Source organism: Scylla paramamosain, chromosome 1 (assembly GCF_035594125.1).
Source record: "Scylla paramamosain isolate STU-SP2022 chromosome 1, ASM3559412v1, whole genome shotgun sequence".
Classification (NCBI taxonomy): Eukaryota; Metazoa; Arthropoda; class Malacostraca; order Decapoda; family Portunidae; genus Scylla; species Scylla paramamosain.
In genome coordinates, this window is record NC_087151.1 from 2,863,650 (window position 1) to 2,880,000 (window position 16,351).

General features: G+C 49.0%; 1 protein-coding gene and 1 long non-coding RNA gene across 2 annotated transcripts in view; one reads left to right on the forward strand and one right to left on the reverse strand.

Annotated features, from left to right (window-relative positions):
* Window positions 1-5,982: 5,982 nt before the first annotated feature.
* On the forward strand, window positions 5,983-6,780 carry LOC135088671 (uncharacterized protein DDB_G0283697-like). Its single transcript, XM_064003707.1, has one exon. It carries the CDS (start codon window positions 5,983-5,985, stop codon window positions 6,778-6,780), a length of 798 nt encoding a protein of 265 aa, XP_063859777.1.
* A 5,763-nt stretch (window positions 6,781-12,543) lies between these two features.
* LOC135112189 (uncharacterized) overlaps window positions 12,544-16,351 on the reverse strand; it is a 158,041-nt gene continuing 154,233 nt past the window's right edge. Inside the window, exon 5 of the long non-coding RNA XR_010274199.1 lies at window positions 12,544-13,911. This is a non-coding gene — a long non-coding RNA (uncharacterized LOC135112189). The remainder of the gene's footprint in view (window positions 13,912-16,351) is intronic.

The window sequence follows — 16,351 nt, forward strand, 5'->3', positions numbered from 1 at the left end:
GCGTGGCGCAGAGACCTGTATTCAGAAACCCTTCGCTCTCTTACTGCAACTATTTCCAAAGGCCACCGAGGTGATTAGCCGTGATCTCAAGACTGTTTCTCCTTCTAGCAACTTATAAATCTTGTTCATCTGCCACTAGAACCGTAAAAAACACCCTTAAAAACCCATGTAACTTCAAATAAAGCCTTTTGAAAGTAGAAGAGGTGTTGCGCAGTCTTTCAGAATACGGTGCGGAGCGAGACGCGGTACAAAGCTTACAACAGACCTCAACCAAAGACGGAATTGATTATATATACACTGCCGCGTTGTTTATACTCTCTCGCCTTACTAGCATGAGAGAAACAACACAGGGAAAGCAACGCCTACTATATAAGTTAAGACTGTATGTAGAACAGTGGAATACTTCAGTTAGGCATGAGGTGGGTGTGGCCAGGAGCAGTTAGTATAAGAGTGATGGGAGCAAGATGATGTGAGTAAGGTGTGGCTGTATGTGACGAGCTTGCTGAGTGATACGTGTCGGTGAGAGGCAGTGAGTGATGGGACGAGCTGGAGGGTATGGACGTGGGGGATGGTGATTAGGTTTGTTATGGGGTAGGTGTCCGCAGAGGGATGTGAGTAATGGGAGGTGCAGTCAGTCGTGACGGGATTAGGTTATGTGCGCCCGGGTGTGGCAGGTACGGCGCCGTGTGGTGAGCCAGGTGTAATGATGGAGGGGAGGGTCAAAGAGCTGCCTAAGAAGTCCCACTGATCTAACGTAAAACTGCAGTGTGTGTGTGTGTGTGTGTGTGTGTGTATAAATTTCCATAGAAAACAACACATACACATCGTCCCCACAGCTTGCCATGTCCCTGGGCACACACACTTAGCGTCCTGGTAACACAAACGCAGGCCATCAATGCTAGAGTGAATCAACGAGTGAGGTAACAAGTCAAACAAAACCACCCAAACAGGCAGGAACCTAGCCATTACCAGTAACCACCCCACCCCTCTCCTCCCCTCCCGTTCCTGCTGCCAGCCACACAATCACCACTCTTCATTCTCACTTATATACAAACAATGCATCACTTACCCATTGCTGGTGTGAGGAGTGAAGTGTCTCGCACGCGGAACACTTAATAAGGTGAGTATTTGTCTGTCAGGAGTCGCCCATTCTCGCTGTCACGGTGAATATTTGCATGAATTAGGTGAGTGGATGGGTGGGTGGCAGACGCAGGGTCACGTGATCACTTCCGGTTAAGGTGATTGGTCCGTCCTTTTGTCTTTGTTTCTCGTATTATCTTGACTTGAAACATTTCCTTTTTGCTATAAAGTTAGAAAATGTTTATGGAGTTTTTTTTCAAGGTCATCATGGGAACTGATAGCATCTTTTAGAATAAATACGGACGCATCACACAAGTACGAATGTCAACTTCAGCTCAAAGGAAAATGTTTTAATAGCTACGGGAGAATTTTTTTTTTCTTAGGCAAACAACTTTCCATCAACGCTAAGAGAACAATAAATATGCAAATAATTCAAGCATTCCGATGACGAATTCGCCAAAACTGAAAGTGTTCATGAAAATAGAGCAGTTAAAAAGTCTGAACACAGTAGCAGCACGGGCTTGTACTTTTCCTCATCAAGATGCAGTGCTTTTCACCCCCCCTCCCCACACACACACGACAAATCCGGATGTAACTAGTTAAGGCGGCTCCTGGTCGTTTGTGAACAATGTAACAAAGACGCAGCTGCTCTCAAAAAGTAAATAATACCGAATCCGAACCTGTAACGTTAATTGCTTTACCATCTCGGCTCCCATACCTGCAGAGCGCCAGTGCACACATTATAAGAATTAACTTTGTACTTAGTAATTTGTAATGTAATTGCCTAAAGAGTACATATTTTGACATAAGCAAAGATCGTTTTCCTAAGTACGGATTTCCTCGACAAAAAAAAATAAATAAATAAAGATTGCTCAAGGGACGCGGGCCACGGGAAAGACATTTGCCCTCTACTCCGTAATTTTATGTTCACACCTGCGTCGCCACTTTTCTGTCGCAGGATTAATTTATTCCCTTGTGTATGTGTGTGTGTGTGTGTGTAAAGGTTTTTGTGTCTTTCTCTTTACCTGTCTGTCTGTCTGTTTCTCCGTCTACCTGTCTGCTTGTCTGTCTGGCTGTCTGTGCATGTGTGTGGCCACGAACATCACTCACCCCATCGGTCCGTCCTGGTGTCATCGAGCGGTGTCTGCCCATACACTTTCTCTCACTCTTAGTCTCAGCTCTTACACCTGCGGCAGATCTTAGTCGTCCTCCACAGCTCAGAGTGATGGTCGGCATTGAAAGATTAAGAAACCAGGAAATTATTTGGCCAAACTTTCGACACATACCATTTTTCCAGTGAGATTTTGCTGAGTGTGGAAGGCGGCATCAGTCATACGCCCACTATCTCCTCTCTTCCCATCCTCCTCCCTCCCCTTGACCCACGATCTTCCTGTGCACTCCGCCGGACACAATTACTCCAATGGAATCCTTATGCTCGATACTGTTGAGTTTCACACGTGTTCTCCTCCTCCTCCTCCTCCTCCTCCTCCTCCTCCTCCTCTATACAATACAAGTGCACTATTTAGAACACATCGTCACGGCAGCATGGCAGGTGGCAGGTATGTGGTGGACGCGGCCCCGTTTCCCGCCTCCCCCCATATGAATGATCGGCGTCCGTGGCAGCAACCTTGACGGATCTCTGCCTCGTTGGCCAGACTGTGGGCAGCGAGGCACAGGTGATGGCGAGGAGTTTCTCTCAACACGGGTTGCTGGACTTAATAATGTCCTCGCGAGAATGATTAACGACTTCAAGAAACGAGCAAATGAAAGATAAAATAAATGCTTTACGTCGAAAGGAATATAAATCATGGATTAATCTTTTTGGTTCAATCACTAATACTAATAAACGCCTTGTGAAATAGCGCTTGGTGTTATGATATGTCGTTCCTGGACGTCACGGAACACCTGCCGCCGAGCCATGATTGCCTGACCCGGGTTGCGCCACCGCTTGCCTCGCCTCAACACTCCCCAAGCCTCATGAGCAGCCACATGTTTTATATTCACGCTGTACGTCTTTCAACTCAATGTCTCAAGTCATTAATATCTGCGGTGCCAAATAGGGAAAGTATCAGCACTTAGTGACTATTAATACCCATGAACCTTCGCAGCCTCAGACCACCGCACTGCGCTCCATCCCGCAGACTGGGCAACGGCCAGAGCACGCTGGAGGGAAAGTGTGACGAGGTCCAGTTCAGTCAGTCTTCCGACAAATTAAGTGACCTAAATGTCTGGCGTCTGAGCCTCACCGCCATCAGTTAATACCTACCCGTGCCGACCGCTGTTCTCGTGCTCTCACAACAAGGATCGTTATATGGGCGGTGATTCTCAGAGTTAGGATCGCAACGAGATATAAAGAATAAGATGAATCAATAAAATATTTTCTTTGCGCATTTTTTTTTTTTTTTTTTTTTTTGTCCTCCTCCTCTTAAAGCAGACATCGTAATTTTTCGAGCGTGATTGTTCTCAGTGAGGCTGCAGCGTAAGTGTTTCTAGCGTGACTGCTTGTTTGCCGGAGACTGTTTTAGTGTGGTGACTTCGAAGTGCTGCTTTCAGTATGTCTATCTGCAGCTCTATTGCTTGTAGGGTGATGATGAAACATACCTTCATTAATCGCAGTCTACCACAAGTCTTCACGCCAGGACTGGCATCAAATACACAGTGTTGTCAAAAAAAAAAAAAAAATAGATAAACCTCTGAAAAGGATGATGACGCAGGTTATTATGAAGCAGTAAGGATGAAGAAGTCTCTTTGTATTACGAGGGCCGCAGCCTGGGGCCTCCTCTGCTCCTGGCGTTGCGTGGCTGAGTCTTGCAGTGATAGGGACGCCGCCTGCTGCACCGCATCCCACTCAGCGGCCACGTGTGAGTCCGAAGAAAGCTGTATTAATACCACGCCGGAACGTATACACATTAGTCCCGCGAGACAACATTACAGTGAGGCAGAAGTTGAGAGACCAAAGTTAATGTTACCTGAGGGGCGACACGACCCGCACTGTGTCCGGGGTGGAGCGGGGCGGGGCGGCGTGAAGCTCTACTCCTCATCATCGTGCCGCTGCCAAGGTGTGAGTTACTCGTGCCTCCTGATTTATAGTTAGCTGCGGATGAAGGTCCATATATATTTTTTAAGGCTCTGCTCTGTGTCTTGGCGAGCTTCCAGGCAGGACTGAGGAGCGAGGGTTGACGTTGTTGGATCATGATGTATTAAAAATAATGAATTTTCTTGCTAAAATGTATGACAGCCGGGACTCTTCGCACGAATTTTTGCCACCGTGATAACAGCATCCCTGCGGCACAGCACAGCAGCACGGCACAGCAGCACGGCACCACGCGTGTCCCCATCCTGGAGGCAGAACTAACCTTCCTTAGGCCAGTATTAAGAAACGCTATGCTCTCTCACCAGGTCTATATATTTTCAAAAGCTACAGAGATCCTTAGCCAAGTTCTCGCGGGTGCTCGTTCTGTTATTAATGTAGAGACCTTGTTAATCTGTCACTAGAACCGTAAAAACACCCATGAAAGCTGTTACTTGAACTAAAGCCTTTTGAAAATAATGGAGGCGCGACGCAGTGTTTCATATGGTCCTTATCACGACACCAACAATCCTTTCCTCCCAATAAACACTTCAGCCTCTGAGTTTGCTGGATTTTTCATCTCAGTCTGTCAACAACGAGAAAGAACTAAACGAAAAGATAAAGGAGACTATCAACATTTTTTTTCCCCTGCCGAGGCTTGAGGGAAGGCTGGGCGAAGCGAAGGATGACGTGACGGAGACCTTGAGGCGCTGGCTGAGGGAGGTGCGGGGGAAGGACCCGACGCAAGGTCCTTACTGACACGGATCACTGTAAGGAAAAGTATTAGTGTACAGGTGTGAAGGACAGCAGGAGGAGGAGGAGGAGGAGGAGGAGGAGGAGGAGGAGGAAGAGGGGGAGGAGGAGGAGGAGGAGGAGGAGGAGGAGGAGGAGGAGGAGGAGGAAGAGGGGGAGGAGGAGGAGGAGGAGGAGGAGGAGGAGGAGGAGGAGGAGGAGGAGGAGAAGGAGGAGGAGGAGGACTTAAAGAAGAAGAAAACAACAACAACAACAACAACAACAACAACAACAACAACAACAACAACAACAACAACCATAAAAAAACAATAACACTATCAAAAAGAAGAAATCAAAAAGACAAAAAACAAGAATACAAAAAAAAACGGCAAAAAAGATAAGAGAGGGGGGAGAAAAGTGGGAGGAAGGGGGCGTGGCGGCGAGTGTGTCAGGGGGACAAGGTGAGCTGAGGTGAGGCGAGGTGAGGCGAGGCGAGGTGAGGCAAGGCAGCCTGAGGGAAGGTGAGACCACAAATCCATCCAAAACAGAGGAGCGGGCGGGTTTGCGGGCGTGTGGGCGTGAGGGAGGGTCGCAGTGATCGATTCCCTGGGCTGTGACTCGTGATCACTCTTCAGATAACACAGAGAACAGTCATCAGCGCCGCCCTGAGTAATGCATCCCCAGCCGGTGTCGCCGCGGGCCGGGCAGAGGATGAGCCTGTTATTACTCACCCCTTGGACGCCTGTCGCTGCCCACGGCCTGGCCCACGCGAGACGAGAAGGAGCAGCAGGTGAAGCAGGAGAAGACATACAATGAAACACAATGGAAGAACAAACAGCACCAGACTTGTTAACCCTCACTATGCTGTTCGTAATGATCTGGACAATTTAAGGGACTATTTAAAGTTAGAGATGTAAGGGCGAAGTAGGAGAGGAAGAAGCAAAGAGGAACATGACCAGGAGAAAGAGAAGAAGGAATAAGAAGAGAAGGAGAAAAAAGGTAAGGAAAAAAAGGAAAATTACTGCAAATCTACTTAGAGGTAAACCGAATGTAAACACGGAGAAAGAAAACGAGAACATGATGATGACACGGGTCAAGAGATGGTAAAGGAAAGAGGAAAAGGAAAACCAAAGTGTGTTTCTCGAAGGGGAAGGGGAAGAGGAAGGGAGTGTAAGAGCAAAGTAGGAGGACCGGCAGGGGAGGTTTCCGGAAGAGGCGGAGGACGCTGTCATGAGAGGAAACGACTAACGGAAGATGAGGATGTTGAGGCATGGCGAGGAGCGTCACAAAGAACCCAGCAAAGAATACTGGCCCGCTGCGGCGACGAGAACCACTGGGACGAGGACGAGGACGGTGATAGGGAGGAGAGAGAGGGAGAAGAGGATGAGAATGAAGCTAAGGACGAGGAAGAGATCAAGGAAGGCAAATACAAGGATGAGACAGAGAATAAGGATGAGGGCAGCGATGAGAACGAGGACAAGAATGAGAGAAAGGGAAGAAAAACAAAGAAGAGAACAGGGAAAGATGAGACTGAGGATGGGGATGAGAACGAGAAGGACGAAGACAAGGACAAGAACGAAGAAAAGGACGATGAACAGAACAAGGAGAATGAAGACGAGGAAGAGGATGAGGAAAATAGTGAAGATGAAGACGAGGAGGGCGAAGACAAGAAGCAAAGAAGCAAGGAAGGATGGGATGGAGAAGTAGGAAAGGAGACATCGCTGGGACAGAGCCAAAGAAGCAAACCAAATATAATGAACGCGAAGAGTAAGATAATGAAGGAAGCAGGCACTGTCTCTCACTGTCCCTCACCATCACCACTTCCCTCACTATCACGTCCCCATGCCTTCACGCCCTCACAGCCTCTCATCTCCACGCTCTCACTCAAAAAACCTTAACCCTTTCACTACCTGGCAATTTTTCTTCCCGTAATCACTTATAACTTTTAGACACCTGTTCTCTGTACTGTACAATCTCTTAAGCAGTTTTTTTTAGTATAGAAAAGACAAAAATAACCTTATCTCTTTTGTTTTCTCTTTATCCATGTTAATAATCTTTCTACAACGCTGTGAATGTTAAGAAAGGATGACTAAGGCAGGGAGAGGATTAAGAGAGGGTGTAGTGAGTCATTTCCTTCAGGTTTAAAGTGTTTGGAGTCTTACACGGGTTCATATCACCCACAGAATTACATATAGTCATCAGTCACACAGTCCACGCCCACCAGACTGAGTACAAACTTGAGTCCGAGGAAGCTTTGTGGAGGTGACTCGAGTTATCATTGGGAGAGGAAATGGAAGAAGGTGAGAGGTGAGGTAAGGTGTGTCAGCTTAGGTAGTATCACGTGGGAACTAACAGGGCAGCATTCACTCACTGTCCTCACTCAGTTGTTCATTGATCCCTACTTGACTCTTGAACTTCATAAATGTAGTCTCTCGTTCCCTTTCTGAATGTTACGCCTACTCTTCCTCCTCCTCCTCCTTTTCTATCCTTTCTGTATCCTAAACCATCATCCCTGAATTCTACCCCCACCACACACACACACACACACACACAACACACACACACTACTTCTCTCCCCACTATCACCCTCTCCTCCACCCTCCCCTACTCCCCCCGCCCCGCCCCCATGCACTCTCCCGCTGGACTCCTCTACATGGATCATTATTGACCCCCATGTCCAGCGTTCCAGGTCCCTCTCCATCTCTGTCGCCCAGCTGCACCCTCCCCACCACCCCACCTGCCCTGCCTCCACCTCGCCTCCCCGCCCCTCACTCCACAACCCTCTCCATCCTTTCTCCTCACAACCCCCTACAAGACCCCATGTCCCCCCCCCTCTTCTTCGTCTACATCCTCTTCACTTTACTCCTCTTCGTCGTTGTCCTCCTCCTCCTCCTCCTCCTCCTGCTACGTACAGTTCGCCCCCGCACTTTCAGAAGCTCCTGGGCAGAAAATGCGTGTTTAGTTTTACATTTATTGTGTCTCTTTATGTCTATCACGGAGGGCGTAAAGGTTGTGCCTCTTTGTTATATAAATACAAGTGGACGTCTAGCACCGTATCACCTCCACGTTACTGCCTCAGCACTCACACACACACACACACACACACACACACACACACACACACACACACACACACACACACACACACACACACACACACATCACCAAACGAAGTCATTCTTTAAAAATACTGGTTAATAAGTACATTTTTACTAACTTTATTTGTTTTAGTTCTTTTTTACGTTCTGTCTACATACAGTCTCTCTCTCTCTCTCTCTCTTCTCCTCTCTCTCTCTCTCTCTCTCTCTCTCTCTCTCATCTCTCTCTCTCTCTCTCTCTCCTCTCTCTCCTCTCTCTCTCTCTCCTCTCTCTCTCTCTCTCTCTCTCTCTCTCTCCCCCCCTTTGCCTCCATCCTCCTTAATCTCCTGTAGCCTTGCCTGCGTCCCCTGCCCCCACGTCCCCCTCCCTCTTCCTCCCTCTCTCTCTCTCTCTCTCTTGGGCCATCCGTCACTGTCACTCAAGCTAAAGCCGAAGTTTTTACTGCAGATTCGGACAATGAGATGAAGAATGAGGAGCAGAGGTGGGGTTCGTCGTGGGCCGACAGGGAACCCTTAATTAGAGAGAAGGTAATGAAAATATTGCATGTTTGACTCTGACGGAACCCGGGAAGTGGGGATCCCCGGTACACCTTTATCCATCTCCCCTCCCACCTGTTCCTTCCTCTCCATCACTGGTACGCTCCCCACCTTCCCTTCCATTCCCTTCCCTTCATTCTTTTTCCCCTTCACTTTTCTTCTTCTTCTGATTCCCCTTTTTTTTTCTTCTCTATTAGTATAACCTAGATCTTTCTTCTTCTTTTCCATATCTTCATCCTTCTTCTCTTCCTCTTATTCCCTCTTCACCACTAGAATAGCCTCCACCTTTCCTCCCCTTCTCTCCCCTCCCCTTATTGTCTCTTCACCTCTCCTCCTTCCCTTCTTTCTTCCTTATTTTCCTGTTATTCCTTGTTCTCTCTAACCCTCCCACAACACCTCCCTGCCACTCTCCCTCCCATTCCCTAGCGATCATTTCCTCCCCTCCCTGCCTCCCTCCTTAAGACAGATGCAGTGTTACCAACCCGCGCGTGCTTAAGTTAAAGGCGCTTCTTTTCTTCCCTCGACGTAAGCAAGAGTAATTTAGTACTTTGCGAGGATAATGGACACACGAGAGGCTGTTGTGAGCTCCCTTCTTTGCTCACCAGTAGCCTCTCTCTCTCTCTCTCTCTCTCTCTCTCTCTCTCTCTCTCTCTCTCTCTCTCTCTCTCTCTCTCTCTCTCTCTCTCTCTGTTTTAATCTCGGTGCGCCCTTTTTTTGTTGTTAAGCGGATGGGTTTTATGTTTCGTTCGTGTGAGCCGAAGTGGAATAGGAAAATATAAATTGGTGAGAGAATAGTTTTAAGAATTCCAGCGGTGCGAATTTATGGAGTGGTAAACTTTAAGTGGCGAAGAATATGATGGTTCAGATTTAAAGGACGACGGTTCAAGTGGCACGCCGTGGAGAGAGAGAGAGAGAGAGAGAGAGAGAGAGAGAGAGAGAGAGAGAGAGAGAGAGAGAGAGAGAGAGAGAGAGAGAGAGAGAGAGAGTCAGCAAGCAAGTCAACGCGTCTCCTTCAGTCACAACACAAAACGAAGCAAAAATAAAACACAATGGTAAAGAAAAACTAAACACACACACACACACACACACACACACACACACTCGAAGAAGCAAATAACAAAAAAACATGAAAGTAAATAAAATAAACTTAACAAACCACAAACCCAAACATACACAAACAAAAAAAAAAGAAACACGCACACACACACACACACACACACACACACACACACACACACACACACACACACACACACACACACACACACACAAACACACAAGAAACGCCCAATTAGATACCGAGGCGACACCATTTGGCATTAGAGAGAGAGAGAGAGAGAGAGAGAGAGAGAGAGAGAGAGAGAGAGAGAGAGAGAGAGAGAGTAAAGAAAAAAAGCAAGCAGTGTAGCCAGAATACAAGTGTGTGGAGATTAGCATACGTGCAGTTTTGTGTTGTGTTGCAGCGTCAGGAGCATGGACGGGGTACTGCTGCAGGAGGACACGGCGGAGGCAGAATAGGAAAGGGTTTTTAATGCTTTGGGAGAGACAGTGACCTGTAGCTTGCATGAAAAGTGGCGGATAGGTAATGACAGGGCGGTGAAAGAGAGAGAGAGAGAGAGAGAGAGAGAGAGAGAGAGAGAGAGAGAGAGAGAGAGAGAGAGAGAGAGAGAGAGAGAGAGAGAGAGAGAGAGAGAGAGAGAGAGAGAGAGAGAGAGAGAGAGAGAGAGAGAGAGAGAGAGAGAGAGAGAGAGAGAGAGAGAGAGAGAGAGAGAGAGAGAGAGAGAGAGAGAGAGAGAGAGAGAGAGAGAGAGAGAGAGAGAGAGAGAGAGAGAGAGAGAGAGAGAGAGAGAGAGAGAGAGAGTTCACTGATGTATAGTATGCTATTTGATCTGATTCTCTCTCTCTCTCTCTCTCTCTCTCTCTCTCTCTCTCTCTCTCTCTCTCTCTCTCTCTCTCTCTCTCTCTCTGTTGTACGAGCGCGCGCGCGGTCTCTTAGTATATAAGAATATCTATTAACAGTCACTACGTACGCAATGCTTCACACACACACACACACATACACACACACATACACTCACACACACACACACACACACACACACACACAGTCATGACCGAAATTTCAATCGGCGAATAATGGTTAAAAAGAGTGACGATCCCGTACGGAGTGCCTTACAAGGGGACGCGCACGCTGGTCTGTGCGGCTTGGACAGCGCTGACGGGACGTATCGGGAGGACGAGGGAGGGAGGGAGGGACAGGAGAGGGCAGGGTAGTGGGAAAGAAGAGGAGAGAGGGACCGGGGCATCATCATTCTTGAGGTTATAGTACATATGAGGACCCTTCTTGTGATCCTCCCGCTGCTGAAACTAAAGACTGCGAGATAGAGTAGACGGGAGACGGGTGGTGAGGCGGCGGGGCACTGAGGGGGAGTCAGCAAGAGGCAGGAGGGGACCGCGGTGGGAAGAACAAGTGGGAAGCTAAATAGTGTGGCGTAAACAGGTGGTGGGAGGAGAGTGTAGCGGGAAAGTGCGGCGGGAAAGTGTTTGGTGGAAAGGTGACTCAGGAAAAGGGGGAGGCGGGGCGAGACAGGGGTGATTGACTGGCCGTATCACCGGGGAGGAACGGGTGGGCCTCCGGCTGATGCAGTGCCCGAGCTCGTTCGTCCCATGAATAAAAGATTGCCATCCCCATCCAAACTTGGGAGGGAGTTGGTGATCCGAGGTGTGGAGGGCGACTGGCTGACTCTGGGTGGGAGGAACGAGACCACCGCCCGGACACGGTTCTTGCCCCATCAGCCTCCGAACTTTATAGATTCACGACCAACTTGACTCTTGGGACTTTTTCCGACACACCTGCTCGTGTTTAGGGACACAAGGCCCATATGTAGCACCACCTCGGCCCGCAGTGAAGGCGTGCACGTACTGGGGGGCCGACGGTGCCCACTGACCGCCTTTCACCGCACGCATGCATACACACACACACGCACACACACACAGAGAGAGAGAGAGAGAGAGAGAGAGAGAGAGAGAGAGAGAGAGAGAGAGAGAGAGAGAGAGAGAGAGAGAGAGAGAGAGAGAGAGAGAGAGAGAGAGAGAGAGAGAGAGAGAGAGAGAGAGAGAGAGAGAGAGAGAGAGAGAGAGAGAGAGAGAGAGAGAGAGAGAGAGAGAGAGAGAGAGAAACTATCGCACTGAGTCAGGAACTAAGAGGGGAAGAGCGTGGACAGAGGAAATCGCTTGTAAAGTGTTCATGATGCGAGATGCGTGAGTGAAAGTTGTCACTGCTCCTCTCCCTCACCCTTCCTTATCCATGCCTATCTTATTACTTCTCCTTATTTGCATTTCTTTACCTCACCCATTCCTCCCATCAGCAACATATCATATCTGATCGCCAAACCCAGCGCATATGGTGCAGTAAATCAGAGTGTTGTTTCACCATCTCCCTGACACGAGGCGGCAGTGTGATCGACACGCTTCATGTTCGCTGCGGTGAGAGGATTTAATCAAGACAGGTGAGTGTCGATGAACAGAATGCCTTGAGGCCAACAGGTCCAGTTTCAGTGAATAGATGGTTAAATATTGAGGGCGTCCAGGAGTGAGAGGGCAGTGTGTAGTGAGCAGAGGCATGCAGGTGTGTGGCAGAGTGGAATAGTGGATGGAGAGCGAGGGTAAAGGGCGAGCCTAATGAGAGAGGGAGGGTGAGGGCGGGCGTGGACGGCTGGTAATGAGGGCGAAGCGTGTCACCACCAGCCAGGCTCGTGCGGATGGTGCAGACCAGATGACTCTTTGTTCCTTGCCGATGCTCGCTCTTTTCACGACTGACCTGCCGCCTCCCCGCGCCGCGCACTCAACACTGTCTTGATTAAATCCTCTCACCGCAGCGAACATGAAGCGTGTCGATCACACTGCCGCCTCGTGTCAGGGAGATGGTGAAACAACACTCTGATTTACTGCACCAAGTAACTCTTGGATGTGCGGTGACACCATGGGAGAATAAAACTCACGATAAGCAGCTTCAATTTTCAGTAGACTGCATGTGTTGTTCGGTCTATAGCAACAGTTCCAAACACACAGAAAATAGCCAGGCGAATGGGCTAATTATGATGAGGTGTGAGCAAGCCAGTTATGCTGTGCAGGCCGCGGCGAACCGTGCTGAGCGCCACCAGGGGGAACACCTTGTGGGCCGAGCCGCCAGCACCTCGCTGGGGGCGAAGGAGGGGCGGGTCGGATCGTGTTCGCTCCGAACTGTAATATTTCCTTGTCGAGCTGAATGAAGGCGGTTGTTACCAGGAAAATCTGTCTTAAGTCTCCCTCCAGCCAGTGTGAGAGGCGATGGTGGCGACACGCCGCCCCATATTAGGAAGGTGTATTCCGCGAAATAGCGGCGGGAAGACCGCTCCTCTAGTGCTTTCACTCACGTACGCCGCCACACACATGCTGCTCATGTGATTGTACAATATTTACAGCATCTTAAGTAGATGATGATAGAGAGAATACACTGCACAAGCCCAGCGACGCGAGCCTGGGGGAAGTCTCCAGGCGACGCGCGAGACCAGCACGGAGAAGCCTCGGAATGAATTGTCTTGAATCATGTTCCCGTGCATCAAGATGGTGACACAACAAGTAAGCTCTATCATTTTGCATGAGAGGAAGAAAGCAAAATTATGAGTGAAAAAAAAAACAAAGAAAAGGATTACTGTTGTTCCTTTCATAAGAGACATCATGCAAATACACATACACAAAAAATAGTTCCGAAGTTCCATATGAAAGTCTGAGTCTGAAAAGAATAAAAAGAAAAAGGAAGTAATCTTTCACATTTTCTTTTAGAAAACAATACAAAAGAAGACCGGCTTTGGCTTCCCGAGCATTAGGAGGGACAGTCATATGGATGTGCAGTCTGGAGAACGTGAGGCGTCACCTGAGAGCAGCAGGGGAAGCAAAATTTTCTCGAAAAATAGGCAGAGAAATATGCCTAACAGTAGAATTACGGTTATGTGTCTGAGAGATTTTACTAGTGTTTCCATTAAGGCTCCTCTCTTGCTCATGAGGTGAGCCGCGTGGTCCCAGTCCGACATGAAACTAACGCGCTAAACATTCAGAAGTGGGTGAGCTACCAAGAGGGGCGAACCTCCAGTGGTGAGGGTGATGACCAAGCCACACGAGACTGAATACCTAATTTTTATTAAAATTCAAATATCTTATGGATAATAAACAGTTTCGCCTCTTTCATGCATGCACAGCCTTCAGGCACGCCATCTCTTTATTGCTCGTGTTACCAACCCTCGTGTTTTTGAGTCTCGCTCCAACGCCCGCCAGGACAGAGTAAACAGGCAAGCCTCTTAGGACAGACTTGTGTTTGGTACTGCAGCGCTGCCTTACACCATGAGGCCACTCTTCCTGAAAAGCAGCAATATAAAATCTAAACTCCAACTGTAATTGTCTTCTAAATGCTAGATTTGTGTATCACAATCTGCATAATTTACATTAACATAAAAATTAATATTTCTGCTATGAAATAATGAGTAATGGTGAGATGTATCGTAGATGTATCGTATTTAGAGAACCAACCATACAAACGTTTGATGACGCGAGAAATAACTTCCTACTCGTGTCTTGCGCGGTTTAATTATTTTCTTGAAGCCTCACCACCACGAAGCCAAGGAAGGGCTGAGCGAGACACATTAGCTTGTGGGGTCCGAGGGGAGAGGGCGTTGAAAGGGGGCGTGACAGACTGCAGGCGTGGAGGGGGGGTGAGGTATTAAGGGAAAGGTACGCCCCTTTTCGCAATTCCATCTGCATTCCGTCCGGCTGCCATAAGGTGTCTGGCCATGAGGCATGCCAGGGGGCGGGAACAAAGCGAGGGATGAGTCCTGCACTCGGCGGGAGCGACGCGGACACCAGTGACAGTACCGACAGACGCAATCGCGCCCCGCCCGCACCAACAATTCACTCCGCGATCCGCGTCACTCCCCACACGTTTCGGCAGTCACCCCGCGTCCTGCCACGGCGGAATGCATGATAACCATTTTTAATCTTGGTACCAACACTGTCTCAACGACTACCCCACTGTCTCCCGCTTCCCTTTCCACGCCACTCCTCCAAGCAGTACACTGCCGCTCCGCAGACTTCAGTACTTGACGCACACGAGGGTTGTCCGTGCTGAAGTTCTTCTCGGAACCAAAATATTAGAGATAAACACACATTAAGTAAACGAAAAACCCCGGGCTTCCCGAGGGTGGCGGACGCCTCAGTCCCCCTGCCAGGGCAGCCGCCCGCCAGCTTCACTGTCACGTGTTGGGCCAAAATGTGTCGGCGTCTAAATCCTCGAGTAAAGTTTTAGCAACATAATGTTTTGGGGCTTTTGTGCAAGTTGAGTGAGCTAAGGCAGCAGCGGGTGGCGGGAGGCACGAGTACTCTCCCCCACCCATTTTTATTGGTCTATTAATTTACTTTGCATTCAACCAGAATTTAAAGTTCCTCTTTATTATATTCAGCATGCGCTGCAACCAGCATGAATAAGTGTCGGTTCAATAAAAGGAAAAATGAGGTTAGCAGCGATATTCTACGAGCTACAGTGAGACGAACGAGCGTGGTAAACATCACCAAAGATACGGCGCCGCCACCACCATCATCACCACCACCACCACCACCACCACCACCACTGCTACCACTACCACCACCACCACCGTCAACACAATGACAGCAACAACAACACCAGCAGTAACAACAACAACAACAACAACAACAACAACAACAACAACAACAACAACAACAACAACGATAACAGCAGCAGCAGCAGAAGCAGCAGCAAGAGCAGCACAAGCACGTCATTAGTACTCATGAGATCCAGCGTGGCAGCCTTGGTGACACGAGGGAGAGCTGTACGTGCGAGTCTTGAGTCTGCTCGTCACCGCCTGGGTCGTGTCGCCATCCCGGGACGAAGGAGTTTGTGTTCGCCGCGCACTGGTTGCTTCTTGAACGCGAGGATCCGAAATATTGAGCGGCGGGTCAGGGGAAGTAATGAGCTTGGTATCATTTAATTGGTGCTGGAAGGCTCGGGGCGGCGTGTGTTTGAGGCGAGCAGTGACGCAAGACACAGCCCGCCGCCAGTCTCTGGGGATTAACATTGCATCAGAAGCGACTGAACGTGCATCATGTCCGTCCTCAGAGGAAGCCGCCCACCCCCCGCCAGCCGGGTGACCGCGGCAACAAAATATGGAAGCGGAAATGTAAGCAGCAGGCAAGCTAGATGTGACAACAACATCGTCTTAAAAAACATTATGAGCAGTGACCAAAAAAAAAAAAAATGTACAAAGCACCAATTAGCATGAAGCAACACGGTGACTAAGAATGAGACTAGACGACATGACCAAACCAGGCCGCGGGTGACGTCACCCCCGGGGCACACACACACACACACACACACACACACACACAACCAAGGGGTGACTGACGAGGGAGCGCGTGTCGTCATGTCGTGTCCCCCCGCGGCGTGACGACCTCAGTTTGTGCCAATATACGAAGCTTCTCGGTAACTGAGACGAAAACCAACAGTCATGCTGGCCGTCCTTGTTCTTAGCTAATGAGGCTTCACAGTTCTTTATGCTCGCCTCAAGGTCTCCACTGATTGGTCGAGCCCCGCTAAGTGGGTTGGGGACACATGATAGCAGGAATCAGAAACAGCCAGCGATACACCCACACATGCTCGCGGGGGGGGAGCGTTCTCAAGCGCCTAGTGTGTATGTTGTGTGTGTGTTTATACATGTATGCTCATATATATGTGTTGCTGTTGTGTGTGTGTGTGTGTGTGTGTGTGTGTGTGTGTGTGTGTGTGTGT